The following is a 27,478-nucleotide window of genomic DNA, read 5'->3' as shown; positions in this document are numbered from 1 at the left end:
TTTACTACAAGGACATAGCAGCCAGAGGTTTTTACTTTTTTTTTTTTTTTCCTAAGAAAGCAAGGCAACTTTTTTGTCCAGTTTTTAATCTCATTTTTTTGTCCTACCAATGGCTGTGTATGCAATATTGGATATGTAAATTTGGTAGGAAGGCACAAGCTTGGGACTTTGACCTTTCGATTACTGATTTAAGCCCCTTGAAGTGTCAGCCAACTGCAGCTGTTTTAAATTGAAGGAGACAGAAACAAACTTGTTTGCAGTGTGGGATGAGGAGAAACAAGTGCATATCCATCAGTCCCTTCTGCTTCATTTTGTCAACTGGCAGTTTTCTCCAAATGTCTTTTGGGTCAATCCTTTAGGACGCTTATGCCTAATCTCAAACAGCTTCAAATCCTGACCGCTCATATATCAAATGCCTGTGCTACTTTATCAGCCTTCGAGCTACTACAATACAAAGGAGCCTTGAAAAAGGGCTGACTCAAATAGCTTTGTAATTGTCTGTGAGTCTAATAGCACCTAACACTTTGCTGTGAAGAATAGCTCAGTAGAGTTTTACAAGAACCTGAACGGTTTTGTTCTGTGTTTTGAAATAGTCCCATAGTTGGTGACATTAAGGTACTTTATGTTCCTTTAATTTAGAACTAGAATGGAACCTTCTTGGGGAATCAAGTTTATATATCTCTGATTCAAATATGACTGTATAAGCAATAAAAAGATCTTTCTTAGTGGAAGGCTTTTTTGGATGATTGGAACAAGCTTGTATCTCAGTTCTTCTGTAACTTAGAGCAGAGTTGGTTCATCCTGTCTACTGAATTTGAATCCTATATAAAAATATCCACTGAGTTTCTGAATTATCATTTCTCATTTCATTACTGTAGTAGCTATTGAATTGAACTTTTAGGCCTTTTATTACATTTATGTAGCAAAAAGGCTTATTGAGGAACTCATTTGAAGGCATCTTCTGTTCTTTTGGATGCTACTTTAACATGCTTTCCCACCTTGAAGTGCAATGCGTTAGTGCGTAGGCGAGGGTTACCAAAAATATGCATATTTGTTGTGAATTTGAGGCATAATTTCCACAAAAGGTTTTACTCAGTCATCAACCCTAGATGTTTACCAGTAAGCCATTGATATATCGTGTCTCTCAAATAATGCATGCATTTTTTTCAGTGAATCTGGGAAATAAACACCAGGAAATATCATTAAGAATTATTTGTTTTTCTATTTGTTATTTGCTTTTTCGGTTGTGTTTTTTTTTCTTCAGTTTAGAGAAAAAAAGAAGTTTACAAGTAATTGTCATTTATTGACTGACTTATGAAAATTACTTGCCACTCTTCAAGCTGTGGAACAAGCTTGTCTATGTCTACTATATATTAAAATACCCCAAATTTGGATCTTTAATGTTATGCTGAAGTTTTTAAAGTCTTTTAAATCTAATTTTTAGCTGGTGGTACTGGAGTGTGTAAAACTGACAAGCAAGGTATATTTAAAAAATTAAAAAGCTATCTATTCCAAACTCTTCTGTTTCTGGAATAAACTCGTTTCATTTTTCATCACCGTCTGTCTTCCTTAGGAGCAGAATGTCAAAGTCATTTAAGATAAGCCTTTCTTGCTGTATTTCTGAGTTGTAGGAAAGAGAGAAGTAATGCTAGCCTTGCTGGAAAGACTGTTTTTAAGGTAAATTGAGCAGCTTTTCAGAATCATAAGTCTCAATTCTGTTTTCTGTTTAGCTTCACACATGCGCATTTCTGGTGCTTTCTGTAGAATTATTTCTTATCTCTACAGGAGCTTAAATTAGATTTAGTCCACTTAATATGAGACGGTGAAATGATGTTAAAATGTATTTTGTCATGTCTTTGTTAACTGCATCTTTTTTGTGTCTTCTTAGGGAGAACCTGGTTTGCCTGGCATAGCGGGGGAGAAGGGAGCAGCAGGGCTTAAGGTTAGTACTGGAAATGGATTAAAAACAAAAGCACGCAGTACGTGAGTGCATATAGATCACAGTTGTTCTTTCCAAGCAGTGTTTATATTCTGACTGGCTTTTAGTGATCTGCTCTCTCTAGTGATCAGCACTGTCAGAGGCTTTACACATTGCACCATAAAGAAGCATTATCTTCTGCTGTGCATATATAATTCCAGTCAGTGGCACTGACGCAAACGCATCCATCGCCAAGTGAATGTAATATGCCTGCAAGTGTTTGGGAATATGGAGACCTTTTCAGAGGGGCTTTGTTTATACTCTTTACAATGTGTTTCAGGCTTCTTTTCAAGAGCTACTATGGTCAAATCTTTGATGAATGTCAGGGTTAAGTCTTGAGCACTGATCCTGCTATAATGGCAGTCAGCAATAGACTGCACTAAGAACATGTCTAGGCCCATATTTGATGTGTCAGAGTCTCTCTTTGCATTTATTTTGTTGTTAAATGATTATTTTTTTGCTGTTTTGATATTGAATGAGTGGAATGGAACGTAAAGCTTATAACTGTATAAAAGCAAGCTCGATGATGTGATCGGTGGGCCTCTTGGAATGGGTAATGTTGAATTCTAATCCCATCAGCTGTGAGCATGTCTTTGGTGCACAAGTGCTCCTCAGCTGATTCTGTGCATCACACTGCTGCTGACAGACACACAGGGCAGGCTCTTTACGTTTACTGACTGGCTGCTTGTCCATCAGGGATGAAAACACACCATTTGGGAGCGTGACCTTTTCTTATTTCGTATACAGAAGCCAAATTGTGACACTTAATGCTTAATTCATATGCACAACTGTAATCTTCGAGTTGCCTAGCGACTGCCAGCCATCAGAAGGGGCAAAGATGAGGCAGGGTGCATTTCTGAGCCAGAAACACAGAGATGAGTTGTCAGGGTCACGCTCAGTGCACCAATCTGAGTTTGCCATTAAGCTAGTTTCTCAAATAAGTTATGATTTTAAAAATAGTGGCTAAAAGATCGTTTTCTTCCAGAAAATGTTAGAAGCAGTAAAAGCTCTTTGCTCTAAATCAGTTGTGAATTTGTTTGAGTCACTTAGGGCTTTCTGTTTCTCCCACAGATTCTCCTAAGCCATTAATAGTCATATGACTTTCACCCTACATTCAGCCTGTAAATTTGTCTTTCATTTATTTCCAAGATAAGGAAAACCAAATGCAGGAGTCACCTCTGTCCCAGAAGGCCATCCCGCAAAGACGTGCACCTATTTGTGAAGGTTTAATCTAGAACAAAACAGAAAGAAAAACTTTGAAACAAAACAAAATTCTACATACAAATCCCTAATGTTTTAAAATTGTGCTGAAAATGTATTGTCTATTGAGTTCTATTAAATTTATTTATTAATGCTTATTGAAGATTTTGCTTTGGGTTTTTATCATTTGAAAAAGTGTCATCAATTGTGACTAATAATAGTACTTAAACTTGGAATTTTACTCGTGTTAGTAACTTATGACTTCTCTGCTCCACTTGCTTTGTTCAGGGTGACCCTGGAGAAAGAGGAGAAAAGGTGAGTCCTGTTCCACTTCCTTTGCTGTTGTTCTGTTTTGGAAAGCTGTCAGCGCACTGATTCTTAGTTTAAAAATAAATAAATAAAAATGCAGCTGTAGACTACAACTTGAGAGTCATTATGCAGCTTTTTCTGACATCAAATAATACGAATACCAGTTACTCCTTCTGAGATTACTGTAGTTTGATTACTCATGGATAGCAGTGCTCATGCCTTAATTGCTGCACAGCTGAGGAACTCTGCACCTATCCATGTCTAATGTTCATGTCAGAAAAAGATGAGTGATTGGATAAATGGTAGTGTCAAACATTTCTCATAAATTGGTTTTAATGCTCTGTTACCTGCAGGGAGTAAAAGAATTTGGTAACAGAGTGGTAATTACGCAAACTCTAGATCATATACAGTCACACAGAGACAAGATGAGCTCCATGCTGCAAAACATGGGTGTGATTCTGCCCATATAAAGATACCAGCAGGAGCACTCATGTGAGTAAACACTTAGTGCAAATTAAACTTCTGCATCTCTGCAGGGGCAACCTGAGCCTTATTTTGTAAGCCTTATTTTGAACAAGCATCTTTACACGGACTCATCTCCTGTGAATAAATTGAGCTGTGCTTTTTAAAAAGTAAGCTGCTTGCATTCAGGTGTTATTTGCTCTTGAGAAGTGCTTGCTCATGTGGCTTCTGTTTTCAGCTACAATTGAATTTCACTTCCAGATCTGCGTAAAACCATGTATTACCAGTTGCAGTTCATGTATTCTAAAGCACGTTATTATCAAGGGAAATCTTGAATGTTTTTACCCTACATGTAGAATATATAACTAGGAATCTCTTTTCACAAAAATCAAACCTTTTTGTTAAAACAGTATTTCTGGTAGAACTCCATTAATCCTTTGTTCATTTTCAAGCACAAAAGCAGTATAACAATACTTACCTGTACTGGATTTCTGTTACTTAAATTCATGATATTTCACCATAATCATCCATTATATTTCCCTAAAAAATGTAGTTGTAAATGTCATATATGTACGTTATCATGTCAAATGGACTCAGAATGACATTCCTAGCCATTACTGTTGCACAACTCCATGACTCAAGCCCTTAATTAAAGACTTGCTTGTTTTTTGCTAGTTACCCTTGTATTGATGACCATCCTGTACAAGTCCTCTGAGAGGAATTTTACATTAAGCTTTTCAGAGCAATGTGACAGGTGCTGAATTAATAGTGTTATTTGAATATTTTTACTGGTTGTCTGGCCAAGACCCACAAAAATGGTTGTGGCATATTTAGAGTCAATCAGTACCTTTGGTATTTTATATATTTCTTCCATTTCAGTCTCACAGGCATGTTTGGTCCTCATATATAACAGACTTTTTGGTTTACTTGGGTGTTACTATACTGAATTAATAAAAATAGGAATTTTGTATTTTTATAGATAAATCTTTTGAAGCATTTCTTTAAAAAGTTATTTTTAAAATGAGAAATATCTGCCCAGGCATAAAGGAGTGTTGTCTGAATATCACTTTTCTTAATAACATACAACACATCAAATTTATGTAGAGATAAACATTTTGGTGGCTATCTGGAGGGGTGAGATCAGTGAAGGTTTTCTGGTTTGTGAATCATGCATGGAAGTACTTCAAACTCAAGCAGTTTATAACGTACATCATTGAAAATCTAATAAAAAGTATTGGAATTGGATAACTTACCTGAATTTGATTAGATATGCTTAGGTGAGTATCTCTGGAGAACTATGCGCCGCCAGTTTAAAATGCTGAACCATCATGAAATCCTTCCTTCATTTCTAAACCACAATGAATTGTGGAAGTCTGTAGACCATACCAACAGGAAGATAGTTATCTGAGAGTTTATGTGCTTTTGTGGGTTTATATGCAACAGATACAGCAGCTATGAAAACCACACTTCCTTCTGTGTTGTAGATAGATTGGCTACTTGATTAATAAAACTAACTTGCCAATAATGTTTGAATGCTGACTCCTCTCTGCACACTGTGTGTTTACATAAAATCATCTTTTAACATATGTATTTTCATTCCAGGGTGATGCTGGAGAAAATGGACCAAAGGGTGACACAGGAGAAAAGGTATGCTACTTATTAGTCGAGAGGAAAGCATGTGCCGTAGATGTGTTTACAATCTAATGAACTAGTGAAAATAAAAATTTGACAAAAGAAACGTTCTTATTAAAAATGTTGAACAGTTTGACTGAAATCATTCTTATAAACAGTGGGAAAATGTCACTGTTCTGTTCCTGACTTTATGTAGCAGCAGCTTTAGATCAGAGTGCATCAGTCTCTGATCATCACTCCTCTTAGCTAAAACATGCATTGTTCAGAAAACTTGGTCGCAATCTGCCCAGACTTTTGGTTCTGCGTCTGATGAGTTATATCTCTTTCTGGTATATCTTAGCTGTTCGTATTTCCCATTCTCTGTTCTCTACAAAGAAAGGGACTAAACCAATATGATACTATGATAGCTAACTTTCTTCCAAACAGCCAGCTAAGCAATTGAGAGTTGATGATAAAAACAAAATTTTGGAAGATTTTACCAGATTATATCAATAACAACCTCACTTAATACCTTGTTAGCTCATTGTTGCAAAGTACCAATGGGGAAAAGTAGCTGACGTCATCAAAATATTGTGTTATTTAGTTTTTTATTTTATTTTATTTTATTTGAGATTTGTTCTGTACCCCTGCAGAAAAGATTGAAATTGAAATTGAGTATTTGTGTTCTACGTATGCAAAGAAACCCATAGTACAGGAAGAAGGACCAGCCATAATGATCTTCTCCATAATCTTTTGTATTCTTTGTGTATATTTTTGAGTAGAGATTGCATACAGCTTATTACCACAACTTGGAACTCGTATGCTTCTAAAAGCGTTATTTTCAGTGACTATACTTGAGCAGAAGCATAAAAACATTCTTGTCTCCCACCCCATATGTTTAATTGCATAACCAACTCAAATCAGAGTTTATCAATGCCAGATTTATCAACATAGTAAGCAACGCATGCAAATCTCTCAGGCCCTATCATTTGGAAGCAGTATTCAAGAACATAAAGTTATTATGGGGTGTATTCTAAAGTCAGGTACTAAAAATAGTCATTATGTATAAGAATAGTAAATTTTTTGATTCTCAGTTCATTTATATAATACTTCCTCTGTAGTCATGTTTATTAGCCTAGATTAAAATCTTAAGAACCTTTTTTAGTTGCTTAGACAACGTATGCCAGTGAAGTCGTCTTAATCCATTTTTACAAGATTTAATAACATAATTTCTAGGAAAATATGAGATTATTTTTAAGACATCGTCCTGTAGCAAATAAGTGGGAAGTTAACTTCTCTGGGAAGACTTGGAAGTGGAGCTTCCCTTGTTGCTTTTCTTCTGTATCTCCTGTGAGAGTGAGCATGCACGCATTTGTATTCCCATGCTTCACCGTGGTCTTCAATGCATGCATCTGACTGCTTGGAATCTTGTTTAAGGGAAGAAAAACTCCTCTACCTCTTTCACTGAGAAATCTTTTTTTTTTTTTCATATATATAGTGTTGTAAATATTACTATAGTGTTGTATATATTACTGTGAGCCTCAAAATGTTTGGGATCAAATTCTGAAAAAGTAGGTCATTGGGAGAACTTATATTTCTACATCTGAAGAAATATCAATAAATTTTTTACCATCCTAATACAGATGTCTCCCAACTCTTCAAGGTTTCATGTAAGTTTCAGAGGTGCTGTGGTGACATGGAAATACATGCTGTTTGCATAGAGCTCATTGCTCTAACAGTAACAGCTGGGCATCCACCGCACAAATTCTTAGGACAGAATAAGCAAAACCGTGGCTTAGTTGGCCTTTATTGTTTTTTGCCCACCCATTTTCCCTGCCTGTTAGACAATCTGCCACCCAGGAAAAAAGAAAAATCTGTGTCTTATAGTAGAACTGCAAATTACTGTTTCTGAAAGATAGCTTTGGTAGGAACTTTAGGACGTATTTCAACAGATGATATAGGAACTAGCATAAAACTCAGTGTCCTTACATTACATTTGTGCTATTTAACAAGGAGGATACTCTTAACTGTTCTTCACTGTAGGGCAAATATTGTGCTGTATGACCTCACGTAAAATTCAAGAATGAATTTGCCCAGCAGTTGTTAATTGCATTAGTGTTAGAGAATCTAAGAAAGCCTATTACAGTCATGTTTAATATGTTCACAAAGTAGCCTTGATGTTTTGGTTTTTTTTTTTTCTCCGTGTATTTTTTTTTTTTCTGTATTGCTTGTACTTTTTTCATTGGTGTTATAATCATCTTGAACAGTTACCCTTACCAGACTATTCTGCTATAATGCAGGATTTCAAAGCAGCACAGAAGCCTTTCTTCTGTATTTTCCTCTGGGTATTTTCTATCAAGGCAGGGAGGTTAATACAAAAAATTCTGACCTTTTTTTGTTGTCTTAAAAGGAGCAGTTGGAATCAAGACCAGCAAATCTCACAGGCAGCCTCATTAAAGCATTATTCTTATGTTCTTATGTATGCTCTCTGCTTTCTCTTTGGGTAGCTCTGAAATGTCCAGAGTGTGTGTTACTTCACAGAACTTCACTACCAGATGAGTATTGAGAGTTTTTGTGAACTGAACACCTGTGGAGAGAAGTTCAAGACTTTCTGAGGCACTATTTTTAAAAGACATTTTAAGAGATCTGCTGGAAGTGTTGTTCAGAGGTGATGTAAGGCTAGTATTGGTGCAGTTCCCAGATGTTCAGCCATTTGTATGTATGCTTCCTACTTGCTTGGTTTAAAAAAAAGAAAAAGCCACTTATTTTATATAAATAAATGCGGGGACCGTTACACTTAAATGATAACACTAGATGTTTAAGACATTTCATTTATAGATCACAAATTGTAAAACATTTCTTTAAAAGATTAAATCATGTTTCTGTAAGATAAATACTAAATTTTAATTTTGCCATGTGACAGAGGTCTGGTGACAACCTTTTTAAATTTTGTTTGAACAGGTTCCTATTTGTACAGTTGATTTAGCTTTACTTTCTGAACCGCTGTACCCAGTGGCTATCAGAGATGCTGACTCGGGTCAATACTTTTTGATCCAAGATTTAGAAAGGAAGCTGTCTTTTCTGAGTTGGCCTACTCTGAAGGCAGTATCAGTGTCAGACGTGAGTTCTTAGACTTAGCCCCTGGAAACTATCAAGTATTTTTCTTCTATGTGCACATTCCCCTGCTAAAATTTCTTCATTTCCAAATGGTCTGACTCACCAGAGAACAGAGAACATGCTGTGCCATATTTTTTCTTTTAATCCCGTATTAATTTTCATTCTTATGTGAAGTTGGATTATAAATACTTAATGCTCTTATCTCCTCATATCAATCATTATCTCTTAAAATGTTTAACTTGTGAACGTCTCTTACCAGTTGCTTTACCACTTTACAGCTATAAAAAGTCCCTGAAGCTTTGCAGTTGTACATGCTTGTAAGGGATATCAGCAGTATCACTCATGCACGTCTATCAAGAAGAGGCAGCTCAGGTTTCCAGACATGAATCAACCCTTCATAAAACTGACTTATTGTTTTTAACTCACACGAGAGAGCTGCAGCAACTGTGTAGAGGAAATTCTGTTTCTGTTCTTTAAAACAAAGTGAGCGTGTTTTCTGGTGCCATTTAATTTTATTGGGCTATTACAAAAAATAACCCCCAAAGCAACTCTGAATCTCCACTGTTCACAGAATGCTTCCTCCAGCTTCACTGAGCCATCAGGAATGGGTACTCTGCTTAAACATCTTCAAAGTGGATAACAATGTCGGCTTCTATACTACCTGTCAATTGCTAACAGGCTCTTGCAGAGTTTGCAGTTACTGCCATCTAGCAACTTGTTATTTTCAATGAATCATCCAAATTTATTTTGAATAATAAATACTAAGACAGTCCTTCAAATATAAGTGCTCCAGCCATCTTTGGCAGCCTCTATTTTAACTACCCAGTTTTTCATCAGTTTGGTTTTCTCCATATTTATTTGGTATGTCATGTAGGGGGAAAAAAAGTGCAGCAAACTGAGTATTTAAGAATTTGGAGGATCCTGTGATAATAACACAAACTGGGAGCTGAAAGCTTCCTTACCAATTCACTCAGCAGTTCTCTGAATTTGCGCATATCACTACCTATAAAGCCTGGTCAACCAAGCAGAAAACAGGACACTCTTTCTGAAGGCAAGATGTGTCCTTAGAAGAAAGAGCTTTCCCTAATACATGAATTGCTGTAACTGCCTCATCCCGTCATGTGCACCACTTAGCTGCATTGTCTTAACAGTCTAAACAGGCTGAAGAGCTGTGGAAATTGAGCTAAGACCTGTCCTGATAGTGATAAATGCATAGTTTGCTGATTTTTTTCAAAGCTCATCTTGATTTGCACAAAAGGCTATGTCAGTTGAGATTTGTAGAACCAAATAAAAAAGATCACTCGTAAATTGCAGTAAATGATTTTTGATGTATGTCAGCAACTTAGAGATGCCGAACTGTGTCCCATCTTCCAGCTTTTTAAAGAAAATCAGCAATTATTGTATCTGCATTTTTTAGTTGTGAAATTTGGGTTTTCTTAGTATACTTTTTGAAACTAATTCTCTCTGCATTTTTTTGAAAATAATATGGTTTCTTTTCTGAATCCTTTGATTTAATTTCAATGGGTAAGTTCCTATGTATCATCACAGAGAGCAGATAGTCTTGCTAAATAGATATTTTGCTCTATCATCTTGCTATAATCTTGCACGTTTTGCTGTATTTATTTCCTAAAATCTGCATATGTAATAAGCATGATCATTTCTTGTGGATTTTCTATCAGGGTGACCCTGGTTCATCTGCTGCAGGAATTAAGGTAATTAAGTGTTGAAAGCAATTGTGCAGGGAGAAGAGGGGTGGCTGATCAGTGTTACTTTGTTGTGTCACGAACGTTTCAGGTAATGTTACGACCTTCCCCAACCCTATTTTTAATTCCATTTGACGGATATCATGCCTTTCATTTCTTTTCTTTGTTTAGGGTGAACCTGGTGAATCAGGACGGCCCGGACAAAAGGTATTAGTTGGAAATGTTTGTGTTCTTTTTCTTTACTGTTGGATTGTGATAAGTCTTGTTATGTTAAACTGTTTTTACACTAGAATGAGCCCAATGTAGTGCTATGTAGCAGCTTGTACAATATGGCATATGATCATTTTGTATTATAAAAAGCACAGGAATGATAACACTAATTAGTGTGAAAAGCAGTGTCAGAATAACACACCTCCTCTTCTAGCATCATAGCACTTCTTGCATTGAAAGCTTACCCAATTGCAGCTGGCAAGACTAACAACAAATGGCTCTGCTACTTGAATGATCACAAGTTAACTTTGCATGTTTGACTGAGTATTAACCTTCAGCCTGTGGTATATTATTACATCTAATTAGGAAGAAAATAAATGCTGACTAGAATCCCTTTCCTATGTACTTGTAAGGAAAATCAAACTATCAGAGATGCGCAGTGTGTGTGGGAGGGCAGAGACTGGGTAATGCTGCTCCATTCTTTCTTCCTGGGGAAGAAATTCCCCTGGGTGCTGCATAGCTGATGATGTTTTTGCAAGTAAAGATCCATCAGGAGCTGTAATCACTCTGTGCTGCATGAGGCCCTGTGAAGCTGGGTAATTTCCCTTTTGAATCCATAGTACATCAAACAGTGAATGCTTTGCCTTCAGCTGCCTTTCAGGAGAGTAGGAGGTAGGTCCTGCTGGGAGAGCTGGTGGAAGAGCAAAGAGAAGAGACAATGAGGGTACCAGATTTTTGCTCTGCAATACTTGCTTTCCCCCTGGAGCCTTCAGCATCATTCTTGTATCTTATAACATTGAAAATTTCCTACTACTGTTAGGGTGGAGCAGAGCCCAGTGGAAGGTTGAGTGTGCAGATGTTCCAGCCCACCAGCTGTATAGTGAGTGGCACGACTACTGTTTTCTAATACTCAAGGCCTTTAGGTGACTAAGCAAAATCTCAAAACACTTACTAATATAAAATAACAAGTTGAGTCTTTTTGTTTGAGAAATTTTAGTTACCATCACTTATAACAGACTAAACAAAGACTGTTATGGTAGTAAACACAGTTCTTTAGTAAAATAGAGTTTTAATTAGAGAAAGTAATCATAGTAGCCTAAAGCTATCTAGTCTGTGAAATCATTCAGCATGTGCATTCTCTACTGTGTGCTTTGCTGGAGCAATAAACTAGAAAATGCACTTAAGAGCCTGTTGAGATTCATTCTCTCATTAGCTGGCTGCCATGGAGGTAAAAGCAGCAGTGATTTATCAGCAGGCTCCTGCAGGATCTGTCTCCAGGCACTCAGGTTTGATCTCATTTACATAGATAAGTGAGAAGTACACAGCTCAGACTTTCTATAGTGTCAGCTTGTTGTTTGCACCAAAGGGAGCTTAATGCGTTCTTTCCACATCACCTCACAAGCTCCCAGTATGCCACCTCCCTGTCTCCAGCCAGGGCCAGCAGGTCCCATAATGTGATTGCTCTGAGTGCGTCCTCCAGCCAGGTGTCCCACAGTTACCACTCTGCCTTTCACCCCACCAGGAACAGTGGGGACCTTTGTCCAAACAAACTTGTGTCTCATCCCTTTGTATTACATCTCTTCTCCCTCATGCCTGAGTGGCCTGTCAAGGCTGTTGTGTGCCACATATCGTATCACGACAGAACAAACTTAGTGTGATGAGAAGTTAGTATACAGCTTCTTCTTCTTTAAAAATTATTCCTCTCATAAATCGTGCTTGTATCTTTCGTATTAGAAAAAGTCCACAAAATAAAGTGTTAAACACTCATCTACAATGCTAACTATAATGAAACATTCGTGATTTCATTATGTATGACATTCTTTGATGTATCTTGGACAGGCATCTTAAGTGTTTTAGATTGCTGTGAATACAAACTGGCTTTGCTGGATCCTTTCTGCTTGTTATGTTTGTGTCCCTGGGGTTTAGAACTGTCCCAAGATTAAACAGTCACCTACTGCAGCAATACTAATAGATTTATCAGTTGTGATCATTCATATGCTGTGCTTAGAATTGAACTTAGTGTTCCGCAGTTGGATAAGAAAAAGTCATGTTAGCAGTGTGGTTTGTGGCTGCCCAGCTGACTTGACAGAGGAGAGAGATTTTGGAGCCAGCACTTCATCAGGAATGGGTGTAATGAAGACTTTGTAATGGATTATTCTTTTGCAAGACTGACAACCCATTTCCTGTTTTACTAAGTGTTAGGCAATAAACCAAGATCTAGTGGAGTCTACTGAAAATTGTATCCTAGCCACGATTCTTTCATCTAATTTTATAGTTAATGTTTTAAGAGTGGATTCTTTCCTGTGCTTTTAGGTAGTCTGACGACTTAAAATGTTGGAGTAACTGAAATGTATCATCAGATCCTTCCATAATATGCAAAAGTTACTCTGTTTGGTAAAGCAATTTACAGCCTCTGTATTGTGTTCTTCAGTTTGTGACAGAATATAATTTTGTTACTAGCACTTTGAGTCTGTTTAATACTACTGTCTCAAAGTAGGGTTTTTGGGTACTGTAAGAACATTTATATTATGCATATATACGTTTGTTTGTATGTATGTATCTATCTGTAGCTCAGTGTACAAATATGTGTATGTGTGTGTATATACACAAGTAAAATATTATAATAGCAAAAGCTGTAGTCCTAATCACAGAGCTGAAATGTGGATTTCTATAAAGCTCAGGCACATACAAAATCTGGGATATAGTTCAACTCATTATAAAGGAAAAAGTTGGCTTCAGAGTTCAGACCGGTTCCAGAAAGTTCAGGGAATATTCACAACCAAGGCATTGGTTTGAATCCATCTGTGTATTAAAGTAAAATCTCCAGCCTTTAAAATAATGTTTTCTTCACATGTTACTACTACTTTTTTTTTTTTCTATTCATGATTTTTATTTCCCTAGATGACATCTTTCTGTTTAGTTGGTATCTCAAAATGGCCACGTGTCAGAATGCTGTGCTAGCCTTTCTTGTGTTAGACTAATATCAACTTTGCATCAAAGGAAATACATTCAGTTCTCAGTCCTCGTTACTAATTTACCCTTTTAAATGCTGTGCTACAGGTCACTTTATTACAATTTTAAATAAGCAAGATATTTTTGGGTAAAGCAATACAAGGTTATATTATCACTAGCCTTCATGACACCATGTATATTCATAGATACATATCAAGCAGTGAAATAATGCAACAGATAGCTCTATAAAAACAGTGCTCCAGCTGTAATTAGGTAGTTCCGCTTGAATTGCCCAATTTAAACCTGAGTTGCATAGTGGCTAAATCAGGCAGTCAGGCAGCACGACATCTATCTCAGAGTTGAAAATGGAACAGAATTAAACATCTGTCGTAAGCATGGAATTTAAATGGCATCGTAGGAAATGAACCAATGTTCCTTGTTTTCTTCTCGTTTAGTTGCCAAAATTATGAGAATTCATTCTCGGTTTTTCTGATGTGGGTTTTGGTGTTGTCATAGCATCAGAGGTTCCCAGAAGATATTTAAATTCTTAAATGGTACATTAGGAGAGTTGCATCTAAATCACTAATTTTGAAAATATCAGTCCCGCTTGAACTGACTAGTAGTCACCTGTGCTCTTTTATTTTGCTACAGAATATCTAGGTGTGTTCACTGCATAGTGACCATAACTGAATAATGTCTGTAATATTATGCAATTTTCCTGTATAGGGTGAACCAGGTCTTCCTGGGCTTCCTGGACTCCCTGGGATAAAGGTAAATAAACTGTAGTCTCTGTGGTACTGGGGGGGCACCACAAGGAGGGGAGGGACTTCAAGGGTGAGACTAAAGTAATCCTACTGTGCTCATACGGCATCTGAGTCTCTGATATTGAGATTGTCTCTGATTAACACAGGAAAGTTTCGCATGGGAAATTGGTTTAAGTAATGAAACAGTATATCTTATAGTAAAATGTGAAGCAAACCATTGCCTTATCTAGGAAATAAAGATTCTACTGCTTAAAAATATCTAATATCGGTAGTCTTTTATATTTCTTTGTAATGAAAGAATTTTGTCATTTGTGACATTGTGATTGTACAAAGTTTTACTTGATTCCCATTTTGATGGCTGCTTTCCAGTAGCAGTAATCTTACAGAATTTACCAGGTCTCTCCAGCCAGCAAACTACATTCATTATACACAGACTGCAGAGAACTGGCTCTGTCAACAAAAATACTCTCTGCTCCATTACACAGAAATGATTTCCACTGTGAAGTCAAAATGTTTTAATAAGATTCTATTCAGTATTAGTTACAGTCCCTGGTCTAATACCTGGTTTAGCTCCTGGCTTCCAGTTTGTCTGGGATCTTTAGGTAAGTTGATGCAAAAGACATGTGGTTGGTTTAGCTCTGGCATAAGTGGTTGCACTGGGAGCTGCAGACTCTTAGGCAGTTTGAGCTGCAACTGTACAATGCTGTGCAAGTCAGGATTTGCATATCCTGAGGGAGTGCTTGTTAGGTTGGCTGCTCCTCCTTTGTGGCAAAGATCCTCCTTTTGGAGGACAAAATCTCTTTGAAACTTTTTGTTTGCATTCCATCATGGGCCTGTGCATACCTCAGGAGATGATTTATATTGCTTTTCCAATAAAAAGAGGGACAAGCTGAAGGCCAAACTTCTGTCTGCTTCGATAGGATTCAGTATCTATCTTATGGAATGCAATATTTACAGTGGTTTTCTCAAAGGACTTGTGAATTGCCACAACGTTCATGCATAATGTCCTTTCTGTGTTTCTAGTGAATTATGGGAATAATTGAAAGTGCATATTAAAGTTTGTGTATTGTCATACCTGAAAATATAGTTCCCAGGGTAGACATTCTTTTTCTGCAAGAATGAACTCTACATCAACTGGTAAAGATCATGTAGCTGAGTTGTGATGAAACTGTATTTTCAAAAGCATCTTCAACAGAAATCCATGGTCTGTTTGCTTTACTAGGAAGCAAGGAGGTAGCTTAGCTGGAGGTCAGTGCCAGCATCCTGGGAACACTCACCAAAACCAGCTGGGGTTACGGCTGGTCTACGTGGTTTCCTGTTCATGCAAACTACACAGTTTCATTTATATCTCAGCATGGAACTTTAAAACAACTAAATATCTGATCTAGAATATTATTTCTGTTAGGCTTTATCTGTTGGTGGTACAAGTGGCTCAGAGGGTGGCTTCCAAATCCTCCTAAAAGGCAAAATGTGAAGTGAAAAATCAAAGACTCAAAAGTCTTCTACAAAAGTTTCTGATGAGATCCCTTGCAGCTAAAAAGCATTAGGATTCTCACTGTGCTTTTTGATCTTTCTTCTGTCCACTTCAATTGAAGTTACAGAATATTCTCAAAATTTGTCTTCTTTGGATGTTCTAGAAATTACTATATTCCGTTTGTTTTCTGCTTAAGCAGTTTTGAACAGTTAGCCCTCATTGGCAAAAATGTCTGAAATATGTTAATTCTTCTAGGTGTACAGATTTAGCTTGTAACTGTTCCCCAGCCAAGCATTCTGAAAATCAGGCAAATAAATAGCAAGTGTTCATTTCCATTTGATATACAGTGTCTCAAAGCACACAAGCGATTTTGAATGAACAAACTTGCTGTCTCAGGATCATGTTTACAGAGCTGTTATGTTCTAAACAGCTATGGAATTGTTGGATATTGAGAGTCCAATGCAAACAGACCTCTTCAAGGTATATGAGAAGAAATTGGGAAAAGGAGACTCCATGTTTCCCAATTTTCAAAGAATTTCCATTAGTTCTTTCAGGTAGAGAAAACAAAATCAAGACACAAGCTTATTCTGTACACAGGAAACTCTTGGTTGTAGTTCTTCTGGTCTTAGCTATTTATCCCATGACCATCCATTTAAGAAATTGAAGTCTCCTCTGATCTATCCATTGAACTACAAATTTGCCTTCTTGTGAATGAAACTTTCTACAGTGGCAGTCTGTACAATGAAATACTTAGGTAACCCTGCACCTACGTAGCACTCATTACAAATGTTAAAGCAGCCTGTGAAAACACAAATGCCACGGCAAGAAGAGAATCATAGCTTTCCAGCTGCATCTCATCTTTCTTCTCATGGTTGAAGAAAATTCCCAAGGCATCCGGTCTAGTGTTCCTGAAAGAATATCCAGACTTCTTAAAGGATTAATAAATATTAATCACTGGAAAGTTTCAGCTTCTTGTAATGCCATTTCAATTAATTAATCAGTGTATATTCCCAGAAACCCATTAGAGCTTGGTTTAACATGACATTGGGATCCAAATGGATTGCAGTACTGGATGGACATGCTAGTATCACATCAGAATTCAGAATATGCAGCAGGGTTGTTATTAATTATTTTTCTAGACTCATTCACTATGTCCATGCGGATGTTTTGGGAGTTCTTCCTGTTCTTTTGCTGTCTCTCAGCATTGTCGTTTAGTGCCATGGAGCAAACACAAGTGCAGTCAGTTATTTCCAAGACAGTGATGAAGCTGTCTGTGACATGCTGGAGAAGTGTTTTTCAAGCACCTGTTGCTGTTTAGGAATGGCTGGAAACTTAATGAGCCCCTGAATGTGTTGCACCATGTAATTTGGGAAGCGAGTAAGGGACCTAAGCACAGAATATTAATTCATCACATAGATGCAGAATACCTTCTATGAAACACAAAATTTATATATCTGTCTTATCTCATAGCTTTTATGGGATAACGTGTACTAAGCAGAGGTAACTTAGTGTAGTGGAAATCATGTATTCTCGTATTTGCTGAACTGTCAGACATCTCTCAAATCTGTGGTGTTGCATTTTCTGGCATTTAGGCAGTGCAACCTTCAATTTCATCACTGCAGAAGGAAGATTTCTGCAGCTCACAACATTTTCTCAGCAATAGTACTGAATTTTCAGCACCATCTGAATTTTCTTCAATGTTTCTGCTCCAGTTCTAAAACAAATACTGAAACAAAGTTTATGATTACAACGGAGCTTTTATTTGATTGTATTCAAGAAAACTTCTATTGGTTGATTTGTCACAAGAAGAGAAAATATCTCTAGTCTTCCTGCTTTGAGATGTAGGGGCTTTTTTCTTTGCATTCAAATCCGGTGTAATTGGCTGACTAGATTTGCCAGTGTGCAGCCACTTGTATCTTTTCGTGTTTTGGACTGACTTCACTGGGCCTGTACCTGAGCAAGATTTCAGAAGAACCTGGATAAGAACACGGGATTATTTTTTTTTTTTTAGTGAAAAGCAGTTCTAATATTGATTTTTTTCTGTACTTAAATTTCTTTTTTTTCTTTTCTCTTCATACTTAGAGCTCATCCTGTATCTTTCCTAAAACTCCACAGAAAGACTGCAAAATTTTCTACTTCATAGAACTTTTAAAAGAAAAAAAAAAGCCTCTAGAAAAGCTGATGCTCCTTTCATCCAGTGACTTCCAGTACAAAAGAAACCTCTCAGAGAAAATGAAAGGCAGAACTTTGAGGCTGGGTGCACTGTATGCAGCTTGTATTGTAAAGCCATTTAAATTCTTCAGAAAAGAGAGTAATGTGCTGTTGAAGCTTGGGTGTTTAGTTCCTGATGTTCTCTTTGGCATCTGATAGCAAAATGAAAGGAAATCTAAAGTAAATTGTGGTGTCAGGGGTTGCATTTTGGAGTCAGCGCCATTCACAATGCAGAAAAAAATTCTTCAAACTTCTTTTTCTCCCAGGTGTTGTCAGGAAGGTTGAACTTCCCTGGTTTTTGTTTTTGTTTTTTACTTGTCAGTGACTGTTACCAGGAAACCTGTGCTGATTCTATTTCTCTCTTTCCGTTCTTCACTGGGACATGGGCATTCTTGCCCAAGCTTCAATTAATCTATCTTGTATCTGTCACCATACCCACAACCTTCTAGCCTGATCTTGGGAGCTGGAAGGTGCCTGCTGACCTTGTGACAGGCATTTCTCAGTCCTCAATATGAAGATATACTGAAAATGCTAATTGTAACAATTGAAACGTGGGAATTCAAACTTTGCTTTGTGGAAGATTGTTTCTCCCTGATACTTATTTGCCTCAGCTCATATGTATGTTGAAATGTTCAAGTGTTAACTAGTTTCCAACCTTTCATCTCTCATATAAATTGCTCTCAAGAGTGGTTGTCCAAGTAGGAAAAAGAAACTGTGTAGAATTCGTTAAACACCAAAAAGTAGAATATAATGATATATCCTTTTAGCTGAAAATGGGAGCTAATCTAAAAAATAGGATTTAATACCTGCATTTGGACAGCTAATTTTTAGAAGTAGTTTTTCAGAAGTAGCTCTATGCATTGGTACATTTATTTGAAAAATTAAAAGACTCTAATGCCACTAACAGAATTCTGTTTCCAGAATGGAAGTATATAAACACATATCTGTATGCATGTAGTTACATATCTAGCTTTGTTCATCCTTTCCTGCCTGTCTGGTTTCCATATGCTGTGGCAGTAATCACTTGCACAGGGTAGACAAGTCATTTTCCAGACTATTGAGAATCAAGGCCAGAAAATGAAATCATCATTAACATTGGATGGTACGCATGTGTCAGAAGGATTTAGCTGGTTCTTCTTTTGGATATATGCAGTTCTTATTAATCTGTCATAAACTATATCCTCCAAATCATGAAAGCTCTCGTTTTCTTTCCTGGAAGAGGCTGAAGTATAAGTAACTGCAATACAGGATGTCATTTGCCCTTAAGATAGTATTATTTGAAAGATTGAGCTTATAAAAATCTATTTCCCAGCATCTGTTTCATAACATAGTTGAATTTTTCTTTATACTTACAAAAATCAATCTAAATCCAAATTTTTAATGCAACTGAATAATCTGAGAGCCCTATGTTCTGTTTTATTTGTTATGTATTTCATTAGTCATAAGAAAGATACAGCAATATGAAATCATTTATGTACCTCAAGTATACAATTTTATGTGGTCAGAAATCAGTGCGTGCAGTAAAATTCTTTATGTTTTAAAAGTAGCAAAATAAAATTCTTAGATTAGTAATGTAACTGTTCTAAAGGAAATCATTTGGGGCCAGACTTTTAATAATGTAGCGGATCAGTCATTGCAAAGAATTAAAAATGAGATGCTTATTACAAAAAAATATTTTTATTCTAATCCTCAAAAATAGGTACCAGGCTGGCTTGAATTATAATTAGCCTTAAGTAAGAAGAATTTGATATGACTAATACACGCAGATTTAATCAGAATTATTACTGCAGAATTATTCTTTTAACACCCTTCCAAAGCAGCATATGCTCCAAGCAGGCAGAACTTAAAAACAGTGAGAAAATCAGCTCACTAAAGAATAACAAATGGCATACAAAGTAGGGTTAGTTATGAAGCTTCAGGTTTTTAGACAGGTTTTGAGGTAGTATATTTTGTTTCTTTAAATGAATCATAAAGGCTGAATGTACATTTGGAAATTCAAAACCAGAATTGTTTTTCTAAGTTTAGAGACAGATTTGAGTGTGAAGATATTGTTTCAAATGTGATGAGTGAGCCAGACAACCTGTTCAGCTGGCCATTTCTGGAGCCAGTTCTGAGCTGATATGAAAAGCCTTAACAAAGGCTTCATAAAGTGGGGTGAGTTTTTTATCAGATTTCCTTTCACCTTGCTCACTTCCTTCATAATGAACTGAATACTGGAGTCCTCCTGATATCAGAATTCCCATGGACTTAAGGTTATATGCAAAGTCCTTCTAATGCCCTTAACATTGAGAAAATATGAAGTGCCTTTTGCTGACCTGTATGGCCTAAGGCAGGCTGAGCTGAGGTATTGCTGCCCTGGAACTGAGTGCCACAGATTCTTTAAGAAGCAGCAGGTTAGGTTTGAGCAAGTACAACTTCATCAGCTGCTACAGCACTGCACCTCCGTTTTAAAGACTTCAGGAAATGTATTAGTTATCAATCTCAGAAATGAAATCTGGGGGCAACAAATGGCAATTTCTGGAAAATGAGGGAAAATATCAGTGAACCAAATTCTATGTTTTTAACTTTGTTGTTCTCTATATGGCCTTACACCTGGGTTTTTGGATGTTTTGTTCTTGCTAGATTTTGTTCTGTGTATCTTCAGCTTTGTGGGATTCTTTCAGTAGCATCAGACAAGAAAAGCACATCAGGTTTTTTTAAATGACTATCAGTGAGTTAGGATGGTATTTAAGACAAGCACACCTTGGTCTCTTCAGTGAATAAAATGGGGACCTGTCCATGTCTGCTCTGATTAGAAGGAGCACCTTGGGCTCTCCCAGGTTCTGTGGCTTGTGAGGAGTTTGCAGGCTGTCCCCATTCCCAGGAGTTGGGAGCATCTAGAGAATGCTTGGACATACAGGAAGGAGTTTGGAAGCTCCAACCTGCCCCTAAGTATGGGCCACATTAGGTCTTTGTCAGTGTACAGATGAGGCCTGTCAGAACAAAGTTTCAAATAATTGCATTGCTTTGTGTTTCAGCTGTGCTGTGAAACGAGGGCAGTATTATGTTGTTTATAAATGTTGTCATCAAGCTAGTGACATTTAAAAAAGCAATTAGCACGGCAAGTGGAATTGTAATTGTTGCACCTTTCTTGAACAGAAGTTCAAGTTTTAGCCAGTTATAAGTTCTGTAAAAATTAAAATAGTGACAGTGAAGAGCATGTCTTGGAGTTAACCTCCAATATCAAAGCTAGCCTCTGCCTCAGCCCATGAAAGGTTTGATCATCATAAAACAACCAGTTATTAATATGTCTAGTGAATAATCCTCAAAAAAAAGAAACAAACAAACAAAAAAACCAAACAAAAAAAACCTATCCTCTGAAGTAAATTGCAAGGATTTTTTTTACTTCTAGTTATGATGGAGCTTACATAACTTTAGGTGTACAGCGTGCAATTATAACGCCCTTTTCTCTTCACGCATTTTATGATTAGAGGTGAAAATTGCCATTAACAGGGTTTCTGAGAAGCAGCATCTCATTTGCTCTCTGACCCACTGGTATTCCTACATTTGACAAATGTCTGAAGCTAAAAATGAGCACACGCAGAGGTCATCCCTTTATCTGTTAAAATGTTAACGTCTGAGGCCATTAGGGATTGTTTCTAAATGATAACAAATCGCTCCTGTAAAATGGAAGTAACTCACAAGCCTGTTGATATATTTAATAGCACGTTGCCTCTGATCTATGATTGATGCAAATTGCTCCAAGCTCTAACAGTAAGTGGAGTTTAAATGCTGAGATTGATGTTGTTGACTTCCTGTGCTATGTGGTGATTTCTAAGCTTTTATTTCGTAACTATGCCAAAGGGTTGAACTAAAACTCATGAGGAGTCATCATTTGCTGATGGCTTTTTACGCAGCTTGTAAACTGTATCTCAAGTGAGGCATTTCCTTACTCTCTTTTCACAGGCTACCTGCTTAACTTTCCTCTTTCCAGATGTCCTGTTCCCTGCCTCTGCTTTAGCAGGCAAAGTGGCTTGTGGTATATTCTCTCCAGATAAAACTTTATTGTAAGAAACTGTAGCGAGTTGTTTAGAAAAGTATTATAAAGCTTGGTTACTCTGATTCCTTGCATTCCTTTCAGTGTTTCACAGTTGTTTAGAGATGATTCTTGCCTATGCGAGGATTTTGAGGTTGGGAGATCTCAGAGCAAGAATGAAATCACGTCAGAGAGCAGCCTCAGCAGGCCTTTTTACTCTTACCTTACTGAGAGGAAATTGTTTCCCTTCTATTTCACACATCGCTGGCAGTGCTAAGCTTGATAGATTCTCATTTCTTTCTGTGGTGTGTGTGGCACAGAGGGTAACTGTGGCGTGTTAACCTTGGTAGGCAGCTGAGTATCAGCCACTCGCTCACTCCCCACAGCGGATGAGAAGACAAACTGGAAAAAGTAATAGTGAGGGAAATAGCATATTGAGGTGGTTTGAAAAGGGAAACAAACAAAGCCAAGAAAAACAAGTGATGGAAAAAAATGAACCCAGATGCTCAGCATCAGCTGACCAATCCCCATCAGCCTCCATATAATGGCAGCCTCAGCCAACTTCGCCTGTGGTTTTTATTCCTGTATGGTATGAAATACCCTTTAGGCCATTTTGGTTCAGCTCTCCTGGATCTGTCCCCTCTCAGCTCCTTGTGCCTCTCCAGAATCCTTGTAGGTCAGGCTGTGAGAATTACAGAAGGTCTTGGTGCTGCGTGAGCACTGCGCTATGACACCTGAAACATCAGCGTTGTTTTCATCACAAATCCAAAATAAAGTTGTGAGGAAAATTAACTCTGTATGGGTAAATAACATAATATATATAGTAGTTAATAACATAAAGCAGAAGGATGGCAGCATTTGTAGAACAAAATGCAGGGTACAGCTGGACAGTTGAATGGAGTCTGTTTCTAATGTAAATATTTCTCTCTGAATAATGGAGACAGAAATGCAAGAAACAAAGCTGGTGCAGACGTTATCTCCACTGGCTGGGAATGGTGCAGAAGTGTGCCTGAGTGCTTCGGTTAACACCTTATGTTGTGGTTACAGGTGAAATTTGAGATAGTGCAGAGGATACTGCTTAGTTTCAAATCATCTGAGCAGATTGTTTTTCTACTTAGAAGCTTAGGATGGCAAGCCAGAGGTCTTTTAACCTACTTATCCCCACCAGCACTGTATAGAGAATTGCATGTTTTTCTTTATGTAGCCAAATCCTACCTACCTCAGTTTTATTTTGTGTGATAACAGTCTGCAGGACCATGTTCAACTCAGCATTCATTGTCACCCCTAAGTCTTCCTCAGCAGAGCGCTACTCAGCCAGTCAGGTCCTATCTTTCCTGACACACTAGTTATTCCACTTCACATTTGATAATCTTTTAAAGCTCTGCATTGTGTAAGATCTGTACTCTAGCTATGTTAATTAAGCCAGCAGTTTCCTCCATTATCCATTCCACTTGCTTTTGCAAAGCACCTCTTTCTTGTCTCTGCGCATCAGTCTGAGAAATACTTTAAGCCTTACCACCGAAAATACTGAATTGCAGAGCCACTACATGTTTCTTCTGCTTAAAGTCATCAATTAGCCCTGGTAAAGTCATTATTAAAACAATCAGGGGCCACTGAGTGCCTCCTCATAAAACAATTGAAATTGCACTGTTGTCCATTTACTGACATAAAAGCGTTTCCATCTACAGTGGTAACCTAATGTTGCTCTTGCTGGTGTGCGCTGATACAAAGAATTAAGTAAACTGTTGTGGGCTGTTTTTCCTAAATGACAGCTAAATGCCATTCTCTGGGACGTGTTTGTCGTTGTTTATTCCTTTGTTTTTATTATCAATTCTGAACCGCAGCCAGATGGAACTTCACGTTAGAAAATGTGCTATTTAGTGTTGGCATATCTTTGAATTTTTTTGATCTTCTAAGTTGAAGTCACTGAATGCTCCTCAGTATGGCCACATGAAAATTTTCTCTGGTTATAGATTTGCTACAGACCTTCTTTGTTTGAACTGCTAATGATGGAACTGCTAATGTGGATTGTTGATGAGAGCACAGATGAATATACAAGAACATTTGCTAACTTGCTCACTCACTGCAGCATGTCTGTATTTCTGTGCGGGCAAAGAGGTGAAGAGAACTGTTATCCAACTGCTTCTATTTACTGTCTCCATATGCTGTCATTAATTAAATCAATACAGGATTATGATACTTCTATCTTTTTAGCTATTTAAAGAAACGTTTGATGGCTAATTTATGATCATCAAGTTTGGTGATATTGTAAAAATCTATACTAATTGGGTTATACTATTGATTTTTAAAATTTACAATACTTTGTGGGTAAATCTCCTTGATTCAAGTTTGTGTGAAAAGTGGAAAGTTAGGTAGCAAAATCCTTGTTCAGGAGAACTTCTTATGGAAAACATATGGCTTCTTCACTTTTCGCTGTTCCTCTTCAGCCGTAGTGATAGGTTAAAAATAAAAGGAACAAACAAAATATTTATTCCGTTTCTTAATGCTGCATGTGCTGCATCTCAGCTTGATTGCTGCTATTTGTCTGTTATGTTTGTACAAACTAATGGGCAGGAAGAGGCCAGAACAGTGAGGGAATAAGGAGCTGTGGCTCTTTGGCACCTGTTTGCAGCTATGGAAGTTGTGTGGATGTGGACAAATGAAGTACTTTCATGTCAGAATGAGGAGGAATAGTGCAGTGCTGATGCATTATACTTTTGATCTGCGTCCTTGCAATGATGTAGCTGACTCTCTTGAAAATGCATCGCAACAGTACCATCTGGCCTCTGTTTGTCATTACTTTGTCATACCCTCACCCTGTCTGCCCATCCACTCACTGCCTCATAAAACGTGACTGAAATGAATGATCCTTAACCTCATAAAAAAACAATGTGTGACACCTTCTGTTTCATTTGCATTTTATATGCTGTGTGATGGCTTGCTATAAGAATGTATACTGATGAAAGTTGCTTAAATTTTAAAGTATTTTAATATAACTCTTCCATCATAGCAGGATGATACGGGGAAAATGCAGCCAAAAGAAATTATTGTTACTATATGTACACACTGCTAAATAACTAACCTCACATTCTTCTCATGCTGTGCTTTTCAAGGGTGAACCAGGCTTCATTGGTCCACAGGGAGAACCCGGGCTGCCAGGGTTACCAGGAACAAAGGTAAGGACAGTTGAACAATGCTCCAATATAAAATCTCTTGGAGCAAGTTCAATTTTGTTAGCAGAGATCGTGCTAATGCTGTAAAAATCTTTTAGCCACAAGTGAATAATTGTCGTAAGTTTAGGTTAAAATATAGTACCTACAGTACCTTGAAACTTGAAGAGTTCTATTTTGTGGACGAATGCAATGAAATACACGCTTTTGTAGTGATGCCCTCAAACAATGTAAAGGCAGATACTTTATCCATTCGTAATGTAAGTTTATTCATTGACTTTGTTTAATGTCAGCATCCCAAAAGTCACTTCTTCAAGAAGCAAAATATGCCTGCCAGAAGAAACTGTGTTCTCATAACTTTTTTAGAAGAAATCTTAAAAGTTTGTGCAGGCATTAGAATTTTGATAATACATACAGACTGTAAAATACAGTGCCATTAAGCATAGGGGTTTTTTTTGTACTACATACAGGTTTTTTTAGCTGCTCTGTGGTGAAGATAGCATGTTAGGAGTTCTAAAAATAATATTCATTAAGTACCATAGTTCAGGAATCTTCATTCCACTTCTTTCGGAATAGGGAGAAAAATAGCTTTATAGGATCCTATATAAATCCAGAATAGAATTTCTAAATCTTACTTTTTGCAATTGAGAACACTGTGTTCCCAAATCCACTGCTAGTTGTAGATGAGCTCAGAAATGTTTTCTTCTGATGTTTTGGTTTCTTTGCCATAACTGATTAAGTTGCATGCTAAAAACTGCCCAATGTTTTGTGATATATGTGTACCTGCTTCCACAGGGTGACAGAGGAGAGGCAGGCCCTCCTGGGAAGGGTGAGCGAGGTGAAACTGGACTTCCAGGACCAAAGGTCGGTCTGATTGGAGTGTTTTGGTTAGGGGAACACCAATAACACATAATGCACCTTTTTCAGCTGGAAAAAAAAAAAAAAAAAAAAAAAAAAGAATGAGAACTGGGTCATTTTTAAAGTTTGAACTTTCTGATCATTGTAGCTATTGATTGCAGAGAAAATCCATTTTGCATGCTGTTTCTCCAATCCTAATACATCTTGAAGATGCTAAGGCAGATTTTGTACTTAGCAAGCTAGTTTGTATTTCTCTGAATTACTGGGAAAAGTAGTTGTGGTAACACTTTATTTAATCTCCTTATTTAAGGGTAGTTAAATGTCTTCTCTACTGTTTGACTAACATTTTTCAAGAGCAGTTCCCATAAAACGGTTTTAATGATGTCTACTCTTTACTAATGCCAATAGTAATTTTCCTTTGGAAGGATGAAGTCTGTGGCCTTTGCATGCTGGTGTTAAAGAATATATTACTCTGGATGCTATTAAATTCAAGGTCTTTACAGACTCATTATCTTGATCATATAAAATTAAGTGATTTTGCTGTTCTGTAGTATAGTTAGTCATTACTAATTTCTTTTCCTCTGCGCTCCCATTCCATTATCATTTTTCTCCTCTCCATCTGCTGTCTTCCCTCAAACAGGGGAGAACAGGTGAACCTGGATCTAGAGGCCCCAAAGGGTCAAAGGTCAGTAGTAAAAAAAAAACAACAACAACAAAAAACCACCTGTCTTTAGTGGAGTGATTAGCACATTTATTTTACAATATGTTGTTTGTAACACTTCTCAGAAACTTCAGATATCCCTTTAAAAGAAACTGTACCAGATAATGCTGTCTTATTTATAAATGAAACATTCCGATTTTCAACTTCAGCTGCTAGAATTGAATCTTGTGTATTTCAATCACTGCAACTCTATTTTCCTTTTTATTATAACATCTGTTTCAACCAGCTCTTTTTTTCCTCATCCCACTTGGTTTCCTTATATGTAACTGATGTGAGTTAGTTTTCTCACATGCCACAAACCATCTCCTGTCTATGCCTGTGGAGTTTCAATTGGTTTTTGCAATTATTTTGTGGAGCCAAACTTGGTGGGGTAGGAATCAGTCGTATTTCAAAGACTGCCAAAAGAGAGATGCTGGCCAATAAGTGCTACATAGGCAAGTTTTGTAGATTACATTACTGTTTTACCTACTGTAACCAAAGTGGTTTGATTTTGTTTGTTTGGAGTGTTGGCTTTTTTTTTTTCTATGTCAGACCCTCCATCCATTTATCTCTATATGGATATAATGCGTTCACATGTATGTAGAGAAAGAAAATACATGCTTTTAAAAATATTTCATATACTTTGCAAATACTGTGCTCATTGGACTCCTCCGTGTTGTGTTGTGTTGTGTTATGGTATGTTATGTTATGTTATGTTATGTTATGTTATGTTATGTTATGTTA

General features: G+C 37.2%; 1 protein-coding gene across 6 annotated transcripts in view; it reads left to right on the top strand.

Moving 5' to 3' along the window:
• Window positions 1–27,478, top strand: part of COL25A1 (collagen type XXV alpha 1 chain) — a 294,538-nt gene that overhangs the window by 231,471 nt on the left and 35,589 nt on the right. For 4 of the 6 annotated variants that reach the window (XM_042812563.1, XM_042812559.1, XM_042812564.1 and 1 more), the window contains exons 13-21: window positions 1,889–1,942; window positions 3,467–3,493; window positions 5,552–5,596; window positions 10,357–10,389; window positions 10,552–10,587; window positions 14,269–14,313; window positions 25,120–25,182; window positions 25,972–26,040; window positions 26,675–26,719. In XM_042812563.1, coding sequence (XP_042668497.1) covers window positions 1,889–1,942; window positions 3,467–3,493; window positions 5,552–5,596; window positions 10,357–10,389; window positions 10,552–10,587; window positions 14,269–14,313; window positions 25,120–25,182; window positions 25,972–26,040; window positions 26,675–26,719 — 417 coding nt within the window. The remainder of the gene's footprint in view (window positions 1–1,888; window positions 1,943–3,466; window positions 3,494–5,551; window positions 5,597–10,356; window positions 10,390–10,551; window positions 10,588–14,268; window positions 14,314–25,119; window positions 25,183–25,971; window positions 26,041–26,674; window positions 26,720–27,478) is intronic. The other 2 variants (XM_042812561.1, XM_042812562.1) reach the window with 2 other exon arrangements.

Source organism: Centrocercus urophasianus, unplaced genomic scaffold (assembly GCF_019232065.1).
Source record: "Centrocercus urophasianus isolate 14NV4802_14NV808 unplaced genomic scaffold, USGS_Curo_1.0 seq_13, whole genome shotgun sequence".
NCBI lineage: Eukaryota > Metazoa > Chordata > Aves > Galliformes > Phasianidae > Centrocercus > Centrocercus urophasianus.
This window is presented reverse-complemented; position numbering and strand designations above follow the sequence as displayed.